At 40.7% G+C, this 12425-nt stretch overlaps 1 protein-coding gene across 2 annotated transcripts in view; it reads left to right on the plus strand.

The window, feature by feature from the left end:
* LOC136425632 (protogenin-like) overlaps positions 1-12425 on the plus strand; it is a 93685-nt gene that overhangs the window by 69134 nt on the left and 12126 nt on the right. The window contains exons 3-14 of one of the 2 annotated variants that reach the window (XM_066414559.1): positions 2010-2154; positions 2735-2868; positions 4150-4284; positions 4975-5127; positions 5482-5663; positions 6360-6453; positions 7033-7164; positions 8396-8560; positions 9744-9892; positions 10555-10714; positions 11240-11431; positions 11997-12098. In XM_066414559.1, coding sequence (XP_066270656.1) covers positions 2010-2154; positions 2735-2868; positions 4150-4284; positions 4975-5127; positions 5482-5663; positions 6360-6453; positions 7033-7164; positions 8396-8560; positions 9744-9892; positions 10555-10714; positions 11240-11431; positions 11997-12098 — 1743 coding nt within the window. The remainder of the gene's footprint in view (positions 1-2009; positions 2155-2734; positions 2869-4149; positions 4285-4974; positions 5128-5481; positions 5664-6359; positions 6454-7032; positions 7165-8395; positions 8561-9743; positions 9893-10554; positions 10715-11239; positions 11432-11996; positions 12099-12425) is intronic. The other variant, XM_066414560.1, reaches the window with a different exon arrangement.

Consider the following 12425-nt stretch of genomic DNA (forward strand, 5'->3'; position numbering starts at 1 on the left):
GTTTCTCTGTTTACCTTTCAATGTGAAGGCTATATTTTGTTGGACTCAAATGCGTTTCGGTGGGAATTTTTCTTACGTTGGCTCTATGACTGAAATCTGCTATCAGTACAAAGAAATAAACATAGCTAACATTGAAATATACACATGTTTCTGTAGTGTACATCTCTGTAGTGTATATTATACATACAGCTGTATTTTTTTGTGCCTTAATGTGTTTTTGTTCGACTTTTTTTCTTGCATCAGTTCCTACCAAAATCTTCTGTCATTACAAGGAAATTATTATATCTAAAGACTTATCCTTGATATATCTAACATCGAATTGATTGCTATAGAAACTTACAGCTGTTAAAGTCTTCAATCTACCAAAGGCCTTGAACAGCTTTAGCACTGTAACGGTTATTTAAGTACCAATGTCTGCAGGCAAGTTGATCAAAAGAACACACGTTGGCTTGTAATCCGACCAAGGTTGAACAAATTAGGGATGGCATCAGAGCCGATCATGCAGCTTTGATAGTGGAGAATTTCAAGGTCAACCGGCTTTAGGGAATCAAATCATTTGGGACACAATGTAACATCCTTCCTAATGGAACGTTTTATTCTAGAAAGCTGTTATGGAGAGGGGGGTGGTTGACTTTTTTTACTGAACTTTATATTTGGTATCATTTAAATTCTTTGCATGCGCTATGTATTATTATATAACCTTTTTGTTTTGATTTTGTCTGTCATGTAGTAGCAGTCACCCTGTATGAATCGGTGTTACACGTACATGTATTTAGATCCTGTGCATATTCTGTTGTCAATGGTTACAATTTTCTGGTTGCATCTCTCAAAGGAAAATGATTGTTAATATCTAAATGTCTATAGATCTAGGAGTTCCCAGAAAGATACCATCAGATCAAGAGGTTCTATAGTTAAAGATTGACGTCTGTTGTATTGTGTCCTATATCCCAAACAGTTAGTTTTTCTTAGCCTTGTATTCAAACCTACTATAGCTCCAGAGTCTCTTCTGTCCTCTCCGCTATTTGCGTAGTTTTTATACCCTTGAGAGGAATTCTAATTAAGGTAATGTAACATGAAAATACCTGTAAGATTCAGATCTGTTTTCAGTCAATGGTTTTTAGTGGCACAGGATTGCTGTTGTACAAATGTACCTTACCTACATTTGTAGAGGTAATGTTATGTACATGTCACTTGTTCCTGCCAACCTAGGGTGAATTAGTTAGGCAATATGGTGTTAGGCAAAGCCTTACCAGTGCATAGCAAGCAAGATGCCTAACTAGCTATACATGTAAATCTGCATTGTACTTTAAATTTACTTTGGACAATCGACTCAAGGATGTTATCCTTTTTTTTTTTCATGATATACACATGTTAGGCAAGTAGCCAAGGGAAGGCTTGTGCTGAATGTGTTGATCATGAAATATTCAGTGATACTTTGTTTTGTCTTGTTTTCTTAAAGTATTCTGCTCGGAGACTCAGTTGAAAAAGGAGTGAGACATGTTAACTGATGCTTTAAGTCACTGTCCCTAGCCAAAGTTTGCCTAAACAAGGCATCACTGCTAAACCACGAAAAAACAACTTCAATTCCACTTTTCGAATGCATACCCAGCTTGCAACATGCTTAAGTTATGTTAGTAATTCTGACAATGTATTCATTTGGTTTATATGGAATGATAAGCCAGTTCGCGGTTTAAACTGCACATGTACATTGAGATGCATTGTAGGTATTGTCAATTGTGCCAAAGGTGAAGGCCCCTGAGACATAAACCAAATACTTCTGGAAATGTATTAAGCATTGTGTAGAGAAGAACCGTTTACAAGTTAGGGGCCTTCACCTTTGACATATTACCCTCAATCCATCTTGCTGTACATGCAGATTCTAAACAGTGAACCAGCTTATAGTTATAATTCATTCTGATCCTGAATTAATTCTACCAACACATATGAACTTTCCATCTGATCTTCTAAAAGTTCTATTTTGACCAATGATGTCACTTTTGTTTTCACAGCTCTGCCAAAATTTTCGGTGCAGCCAACCTCAACTCAAGCTGTGGTCGGTGGCATCGCTCGCTTTCAGTGTTATACACAAAACGCAGTACCTCCAGCCTCTATCTCATGGGAGAAGGATAGGCTGCCTCTCCCTCATAGTGACAGGTGAGTGGCCCTGTGCAGTTTGGTAGAACTCTGCTAGAGGGCGCTTGAAAATATCAGGAGCAAGACCAGGATGAAATTACAAGACAGGATCTTTAAATAGGATGAAAAGGAAAATATTGTGCATTAGTTTGAAGATAAGCAGCAGCTCATTAGTTCGCACCAATTTATCTCCTTAGTTCTTGGATTTTATGTTATATTTTAAGGTAGAACTAAGCAGGATAAAAACAAAGGGGTGGGAGGTAAGCTTGAATATCTGACTAACGTACAAAAATGTATTTTCACTCCCTGAAACTGTGTGTACCACATGTACATGTACCCCAGACTCTTTTGATCTGCCAGTTCAACATTGTTGTCTTAAGTCTGAGAACAAAGCAGTAGTCTTACTGTTCTACAGTACTACCTACCTCCTTGTTAGAAAGTGACAGTTTGATAGCTCAATGCTCCGAAAACATCAACTATGTGTGAAAGAGGTGCAGTTCGGTGTAACTCTGCTAGAGGGCGTACGAGAACCTGAGGATCAGGTCTAGAGCTGATTTGCTTTGGCCTTACTGTTTTTTTGTGATATCTTCTTTTCCACCAGGTTCGTTCAACTTCCCTCAGGAGTTCTACAAATCCACAAAGTGCAACAAAATGACACGGGTAGATACAGATGTGTGGCGTCCAACATGCTCAGAGAACGCCGAAGCCAACCTGCAGACCTCACTGTAACATTTGGTAAGACATCAAGATTTGATTTTTGTGTTACATTTGGCATTCTTGTAATATGTACACTCTGTTGGGTTAAGGCAGCCCAGGCTCTAAAATTCGTGTTCGAGTTCGGCCTCGTGCCTGGCCAGCGGCTCGGCCGAACTCGAACACGGTTCGAAATGTTCCACTACAGAGCAATTCGGGGGGCGCAAGGTCTATTCCACTGCCCAATCATATATATCTCAGGTGTACGTAACGTTATATGTACAAAATTGTTTTATAGGCCATGATTTGGATTGTATTACATTCTAAATGTTTCAATCAAATGGTTTGGAAGGTCTCCTCCACGAACATGAGCCGCGCCGAGTCCTACTAGCGCTGTTTTGACGGAGGTGTTCCAGATAGAACAGACTTGATCTTTGGAGTAATCAAATATTCTTCATTATAGCTTTCTTATCAAAATTGTCCGGGGCTATTTTGCATAGATTTTGATTTTTTTTAAACTGGGGCGAATTTTTAACAAAATATGACCCAAAAATAGTGGTTTCTGATGTTTTTGACCCAAAAAAATAATTTCATCGTCATTATAAACAAAATAGCCTCGGACAAAATGATTTGTATGAGGTTAGCTCTCTTCTTGTAAAATATCATGATGAAAGTTGGTGTTACCGCCTGCGCGCGTAAACCCATGAAATACACAGCTCTTTTTAACCAAAATGTGTATTTCTAACCCAAAATCTAGCTGTAGAAAAACTAAAGTATTATTTATTCAATGCGTTTTAAATAGTTCTAAAACTGTGTGAAGTTTCATCGTGGTGCGACAAGGCTATCGAAAGTTACAGGATGTATTGATATGTATGGAATAATACTTCTTGGGCCGCCTTAACCCAACTGAGCATAACCTTACATGTATAGAATACGACATTGTGGACCCTGTATCACCCGAGGTACCAGCGTGACAATCTCGAAAGTTTTCATGACCCTGGTATGACATGTACATTGTATGTAAGTAGGTGTACATGTGATAGACAAGATTATCTGAAGATCCTAACTGTGCATGTCCAGGGCACGGTATTGGAAGGCGGAACCCATCCCTCACTTTTCACTATCTTTTACCTCCCCAACCAAAGTCTGGTACCAATTTTCACACCTGGGTGGAGTGAGGAAAGTTATGTAAAGTGCCTTTCCAAAGGACCCAACTTCTAGCTACGAATTCGAACGCCAGGAGTTAAACCCATGTATTCTCGATCTCGTTTGGCCATTCGATGCTGCGTTAGCATTAACAAAATGTTTCCAATGGTTCTGTAGCAGCTCCAGATGCGGAGCAGGAGCCACGCATTACGACGAAGCCACAGAACCTGACCGTGCTGGCTCACCAGGATGTCTTCATGGAATGTATGGCGACAGGGAACCCTGAACCCATCATGTCATGGAGCAGGAAGAGTAAGTACTACATCATCATTCTCCTAATGATGCAGGGCTGTATCCAGCTTTAAAGACAGGCTGAAACTACAAGATAAAAGGGGCTGTGATTGGCTGAGAGCAGGTTATTCAAACTGGTCTAGAAACATCGATGAAGGTTAGAAATCCAGGTAGTAAGATACGCCAAAAATAGTTACTCAAGCAACTGGATAAAATTTTGAAACAGTCAAAGTTTAATCCTTATCCTTAGTCACTGACGAAAGACAGCGGATGCTGTCTGAAACGTCTGACTGTTTCAAAATTTTATCCAGTTGCTTGAGTAACTATTTTTGTCGTGGTCTAGAAACAGCCTTCTGTACAGCTCCTGTATTATCGTCAATATTTCTTATTAATGCACGAGGTCCTTTGAAGTGTTTATGACCACAGCATTACTTGCACGGCAAAATGCTAACGTCTTCATCTCATTTTGATGTCTGTGTCTACCAATTTTTTGTCTGTGTGTTGTCATTTGTAGTAGTATCCAATATTTGATTATGCTGCTGCCGGGTTCACTGACACAGGGGTGGGCAGCAGTCGGCTAGTCTCCGCACCAGGATTCCAAGCAGATCTGTCCAGCGGGTCTACGCTGATGAGGCCGCACATGTACACCTTAATGTCCTTCCTGACGCACTCTATCCACGTACTTAATATAAATAATTTGTCTGACTGCAGGTGGGAACATAGGGACGTCCGGTGTACAGTTCATTAAGGGCAACCTCAGGCTCCAGGATGTCACTGTGGACAAGAGTGACACCTACGTTTGTTCAGCAAATAAACCTCAAACCCGCATCCGACAAACCGCGAATGCCACCTTAACAGTTGTCGGTAAGAATCCCTTTCCAGCCTCCATTTTTGTTTGCGTATTTTTGAAATATTGCATTCTTTCTGTTAAGTAACGTACCTTATATACATTGTATGTTGAGATTTTTGAGGTATGTACATCAGAAATATTTGGTGTAATGAATTTATGAAATCAAATCTGCTTAGGCCATTCTGGCTTGACTACTAGTAAGTTGTGTGGCCCAAGGGCTATAGGAAAAGAGATAGGCACAGCCATACATGCATACACCAAAAGGATTTGAACCTTCTTTTTAACATCTAACTGTATGTATTCAGAATTTAAAAACGTTGTTGGCTGTTATTAACCGTTTAGTTTGTTTGTTTGTTTGTTTATTACAGAGCCGCCAACGGTTATCAGGGGTCCAGTTGACATGGACGACATAGCCACGGCCAAGACAGCTCGACTCCCCTGTGAGATAAAGGGGACTCCGAAGCCCGAAACAGTATGGCTGTTTAACGGGACGCCGATCTACATCAACGGTCGTATCGAGAAGCACCCAACGGAGCTGGTCATCACATCGGTAGGCAACTACAGTATACCATGGCGTATTTGCAGTGGTTTTATTTTTAGCTGGTTTCGCTGTGCTTTTCCACTAGCATTGTTTTGACTACAAACTCAAAGCCATGCAAAAACCTCCTTTCTAGTCCTACTGTGAAATTGAATTCTGCACATCGGGTAACGCAACTACTGTATCTGTGTACCATGGCGTATTCGCAGCGGTTTTATTTTTAGCTGGTTTCGCTGTGCTTTTCCACTAGCATTGTTTTGACCACAAACTTAAAGCAATACAAAAACCCCCTTTCTAGTTCTACTGTAAAATTGAATTGAATTCTGACAAAACATTCACATCGGTACGCAACTACCGTATACCATGGCATATTTGCAGTGGTTTTATTTTTAGCTGGTTTCGCTGTGCCTTTCCACCAGTATTGTTTTGACTACAAACTTAAAGCAACGGGAAAACCTCCTTTCTAGTCCTACTTAAAACAAACCAAAACCTTCTTTTCTACATAAAATTGAATCCCGGTGAAAATAGATTTATCCACAGTAACATCCTACATTTGTACATTTGTACTTGCAATCCAAATAGAAAATTAATGAAAGAATTACGCTTTTTTGTTCTGCCACTTAAAGAACAAAAAAGAAGTTGTCCAGGAATTGTCTCTTACCCGTTTCTCTAGTGACACTATTCGTGACATTTCTTTATATTTCCTAGGTCGTATTGGCGGATGAAGGCATGTACCAGTGTATCGGGTACAACGACTATGGAATGGTGTATGGATACGCCAGGCTCACCATAAGGGTGGAAAGTAAGTCCAGTCATTTTTTTAAACTGTTTTTTTTACAGAATGATAGATGTCAAAAGTACATGTTTGTTATAAATGACTTAGAAACAGTAAAAAGGAAAATATTGCACTGTAATGTACATGTGAATTTTATTGTTCCTATAGTCCCTTGTTTAATGTTTGGTATATGTACATGTAGTTTGGATACTGAATAAACTCATAATTAGATCACATGAAGTACTGTAAATGCAGAAATGTTTGTGGGGATTAATTGATTTCTCGGTAGGGAGAAAATGGAATGTTCGCGGTGGTTTTGAGTTCGCGCTTGAAACAATAGTAAGTGCTACTGTCACACAATAGAACGGCTTTTCACAGTGGTTTAAAGTTTGTGGTTAAGGGAGCGGAAACCGCGAACATAAAACCACCGCGAACATTTCTGCATTTACAGTATCTGCATGTATTTTTTATTTTTTTTGGTGTGTGTCTGAGGTTGCATGATTGTAAAAAAATCAAGTTGCTTACTTTAAACATTAATTATCTTGTTGCTACCAATTGTCCAAAATCATAAAGATGACAAGTTCATGTCTTTTGTTGTTTCTTTAGGTGACAGTCCAGACCCACCTCAAAACATCCGACTGATCACCAGGAGCTCCACCGAGATTCTGGTGAGGTGGACTCCATCTGTGAGCAAGTCTCCCATCATTGCCTACACCATCCACTACCTGCAGACTGAAGGTAAGAACTCACATCTTATTGGCTGATACTGAAGATGCTGATCACTGATTGGTTACTTCTAATAGAACCTTGTTACCAGCCAGTCGGTAAGAAGTCACATCTTATTGGCTGATACCAAAGTTGCTGATCACTGATTGGTTACTACTTTACAAAAAACCTATCATCAGACAGAAGGTTAAAACTCACTTGTCATTGGCTGATACTGAGGAAATGCTGATGGCTGATTGGTTATTTCTGAATAGAAACTTGTTACCAGACAAAAGGTTAAAAGTCACTGTGACAGCATATTATTGGCTGATATCAAGGAGAAGTTGATCTCTGATTGGTTAGTTCTTAACAGAAACTTGTCACCAGACAGAAGATAAAAAACTCAATTGATGTTGGCTGATACTGAGAAAATGCTGAACACTGATTGGTTACTTGTTAACTAACACAAACGTGTTACCTGACGGTGACTCTCATCATAATATGTAAATTTGAAGATATTCACCTAAAAGACAGTAAGAACTTTTCAAGTAATATTCAAGTCATAAAATCAATCATGGATTGTCTTGAAATTTGGGACTTGGGAGACCACCCTAACACTTTCCTAGCATCCTCATCAGGGTCTCTGTCAACATGATGATTCTGCCTGCTGCAGCATGGCAAACTCCACCCTGACACACAATAACCGAAAGAACTTTTGATAATCATCAAAAGAGGTTCTCATTGATTTTTGTGATCATATACTATTGCTTTCTGGTTTAGTGTTCAATTTTGTTGTTACACATGTACATGTGTGGCACTTATTTTGTATGTATGCCATGGTCTTTCGTTATTTTGAAAATCCACAAAATGAAATCACGCCACAGTCTAAATCGATCTATGCAACTGCCTCAGACACGTCTGGAATGTGGAAGGCGAAAGTTCAGCCACAGAGGTGTTGGTGAATGGAACAAGCTACCACGTTCAATGAAAAATGCTCCAAACAGTGTAACGTTTAAGAGGATGTTGAAACAAATGAACTGACCTCTGACCTCACCTTATGACAGGAACGGAATATGGACTACGAGTATGGATTATGTCTCTGTCAATTTTGTATGTATCGGTGTATATGTATTTTAGACTTATGTTTTTGTACTGATTGTATTGTGTTATCCAAGGCCCCACTGCAAAGTTGGGCCACCCTGGCTAAATAAAACAGAAACAAACAAAAAATGATATTAAGTTGTTGACTTGTTTTCTGTGACAGGTAACAACAAGGAGGAGAAGGTGCCGGTGAACGTGTCTCAGACCGAGTTCCTGGTGACCGACCTGCTCCCCAACACCAACTACACCTTCTACATGTCAGCTTACACCGCGGCGGCCGCCAGCGACAGACACTCTCAACAAGTGGTGGCCAGAACCATGGAGGGAGGTAAGGAACAGTGATGACTGTGGAGTACTAACTGTAAATGCATTTAAGTTTGCATGGTTTTTAGTTCGCAGTAGGGAAAAAACGCAATAGTTTTAAGTTCACGTTTGAAATAATAGTAGCGCTACAGTCATTGGTGGGCAAAACGTTTCGCGGTGGTTTGAAGTTTGGGCTGAAGAGTTTACTGTGAAAACCATGAACATAAAACCACCACAAACATGTCTGCATTTACAGTTTTGAAAAAGAGGGGATGTCCCTGTAGCTCAACTGGTAGCAGCCTCACAGTTAGGCTACTAGTACTGTACATAGATGTGCATGAGTTGAACTCCTTAACCCTACTTACCACTGTCCACCTTTTAACCTCCAGTCATATTTTCTTTGCTTGCCTTACGTTTTATATCTCTAGTCTGAGTTGGTGCATTGCGATTTTTATTAACCTTCAGACTGCTAAGGTAGCCTTTTGCACCAAATTATATTTGTTATATCATGGGGTTAGGCAGCAGGGAGAAGGTTAAATAACTTGTTTGTAGATTCTATTCATTTCAAGTCATTTGCTGTACATATGTATATAAGCAGAGCCCCCTGTCAGGATACAAAAGTATTGCAACGAAAAGCGGTTGCAGGGTTTCCTCTTATTAATCGACTTAGAGCAGTTATCATTGGAACGCCTGGCAGACCAGGCAAAAAAAAGAGAAAACTGTCGGAACCAAAGTCAACAACATCAAGTAACAGTGGATCTATTTTGTAGATACTGTAACTGTATTTTAAGTTTTTTGGAATGTAATCTTACGCTAAGGAGAAAATGGAGTGCTTGCGGCAGTTTTAAGTTTGCAGTTGAAACAAATAATAAGTGGTATATAAGCATTTTTGCAGTCAGTGGTTTAAAGTTCATGGTGAAGAAGTCACTGCGGAAACCTCAAACATAAAACCACCGCATTTACACTTTTATTAAACCAACTGGATTATAACACTATATCGAAAACGTATGCTAGCCCTTATTGAATTGAATTAGTAATTAGTTTTATTCTATACTTCTATTTTGTGTTATGTTTACGAAATTCTTGCCATACTTTGTACCATGTACAATTGTAGTGCAATAAAGTTCTTCTATAATATGCAGAATACAACCATTAGGTTCACACTGACATGATACATGTATAAACGTACTGTACCTATTTCGTTTCAGTTCCCATAGCGGCTCCCATCTTGTCGCTGAGCAGTAGAAGTCCGTACTCCATTGACGTAGGATGGCAGCCCCTCTCCCGCGAGGACAGCCGGGGGCAGATCGTCAACTACAAAGTCAAGTACAAGAAGGAGAAGGATGAAGATATCGAGGTAGATACATCAAGCTTTCCATCACCTTAGCTTACCCTATCTTTGCCTGCTATTAGCTAGCAAGGCGTCAAGGTGTCTTCTGGATGCCCTACATGAGCAAACAAAGAAATCTGACATCCTCCTTTTGCAGGGGACACCTATAGGGCACCCTGCTTCCCTGGTAATTTATTACATACACATGTAACATACAACATCAACATCAAAGTATACAACCACTGTGGCCTTGTGGTTAGGGTTGTTGACTCAGAACTTGGAGGTACTGAGTGTGAATCCATGACAGGCACCGATGTTGTGCCCTTAGGAAAGGCAATTAACACCAGTTTCCTCACTCTAGTCAGGTGTAAATGATCATGAGTACCCAGCTTCGGCTAAAGGGACATTCTTCGGATAGGGCATTAAATGGAGGTCCCGTGTTTGAGGAGAGCCACACCTCAAGCACGTACAAGAACCCACCACCCTTATCATAAAGAGCAGACTCTGAGGTTCATCCAGGTTTTAGTGGATCAAATGAGAATATGAGCCTGTTTGTACATACATGTATAGAATACAACAAGGTGTATTCCGTATCGACCGAGGTACATTTGTACCAGCCAGACCCACGACAAACAATCAAACAAACAAACAAAAGGTGACATTTTTTTTCTGTCCCTTTTCCTATCTAGCGGGCACAGGAAGTGCGAGGTTGGCAGACCCAGCTCGAGATCAAAGGCCTCGATGCCGACACGACGTACGAGGTCTGCATCTCCGCGGCGACCAGCAAGGGTTACGGCCCGTGCTCCCGCCACATCAGCCAGAAGACGATGAAGCAGAACGAACGTGAAGGTGAGTTATTTTTGTAGGAACTTCATTTTGAGATAGTAGGGGAAAGGAGGTTTTTGCCTACTTAAAATCCTCCCCACACCTTTTGGTGTTTAGGGGCAGTGCCTATCTCTGTTTTTATACCCCATGGGCCACATTAGCTAGAAGACAATGAAGCAGAACAAAGGTGAAGGTGAGTTATTTTCGTAGGGACTTGATTTTGAGATAGTTGGGGAAAGGAGGTTTTTGCACACTTAAAATCCTTACCACACCTTTTGGTGATAGGGACAGTGCCTCTCTATCTATACCACATGGGCCACACAGGCCACCACACAGTAGGGGGAGTAGTTGAGTGTGCTCGACTGTTTGTGTACTGAGTGCTAAGCAGAGAAAGCAGTGTGCACCATTTTCTAAGTCTTTGGTACGACCCAGCCAGGTTTTGAACCCCAAACCATCCGAATGCAAGGCAAACACTCTATTCCATAAGCAACTGCACCTGTATTGACATATTTGGTTCAACCAATGAAATAGAGATTTTATTTTCTTTAGTCTTGCGGGAGCCAAACCTCCAAGTGCGAGCGCTCAACTCCACCGCCATCGACATCCACTGGGAGATGCCGAGTCTCAGCCCGGACGAGAAGATTCTGGGCTACAAACTCGAGTACACGGGAGAGGACGACATCACCCACGGGCCCATCGCACTGCCAAGCAACCTCCAACATTTTCTGCTGGGAAGCCTCAGTAAGTACTTGATAACACTACCATGGCTTTTTCTAAAGAGGGGAACAAGGGCGCTGCACCTCCATGCCCTAACCAAGACCCTGCACCCCCTTACCCTGGGGAGCAGATCCTCTATCTGATAAGCGTAAGATTCTGATTGACCAGGGATACTGCTAGGTCACAGTCTTCAACTGTTACCTGTCTGGCAGTAATTTTGCCCCTCATAAAGCCTTACAATGCCCCATTTAACTTAAGATTCTTTAAAACTTCGAACCGTGGAAGGGGGAACTCCCCGTTGACACCAAACCCCAGCATCCACTCCTTCGCAATGCTCTCCCTTGCAATTTTTTCCAAGAAAAAAACCTGATCACCATTACAAGTGGTAAAATTGAATCAGAATGATTTTGTTACCAAAAACATGTTTTCCACACATGATATTGAATTTAGTAATTGATATTTTGTCATTCTTATGGAAGTTTGTTTGAATCAGCAGTGTTTTTCAGAATTCTTGACAAAACGAATCTTTGTGCTGAGAGCATGGCTCTTATGAAATATTAATTAATGAGTTTTGTGTTGTCTTATTTAGGGCCTGACACTTCTTACGAAGTGAAACTCTTTGCTTGGAACGAGAAAGGGGACAGCCCGACAGCTACCCAGCTGATAAAGACACGGAAGACCTCCACTGTTGGTAAGTACTCTGGATGAACGGATAATTTCAAATACTCAAATACTGAATACGACTACTAATTGCAGGTCGGTGTCTTCTTCTTCTTCCTATTTAAAAAGAATCTGAACTAGAAAATGTACAAAGTCTTTTCTTACTTGCAAGAGGCTAGTTGTTGGTTATTCAAACTGTCGGGCCAAAAGTGTTACATATACTGTGGTATTTGGTGCTGTAAAGGTGGCTGTTGACGTAGCACCTAAAATTTCTAGTTTCAAATTCATAGCACTTAAAACCTACGTGTATTTCCTTGAGTGAAAATCTGTACCTATAGCTACATGTAGCTTTGGGAGA

The sequence above is a fragment of the Branchiostoma lanceolatum genome, chromosome 19, assembly GCF_035083965.1.
Source record: "Branchiostoma lanceolatum isolate klBraLanc5 chromosome 19, klBraLanc5.hap2, whole genome shotgun sequence".
In the NCBI taxonomy this organism is placed as follows: Eukaryota; Metazoa; Chordata; class Leptocardii; order Amphioxiformes; family Branchiostomatidae; genus Branchiostoma; species Branchiostoma lanceolatum.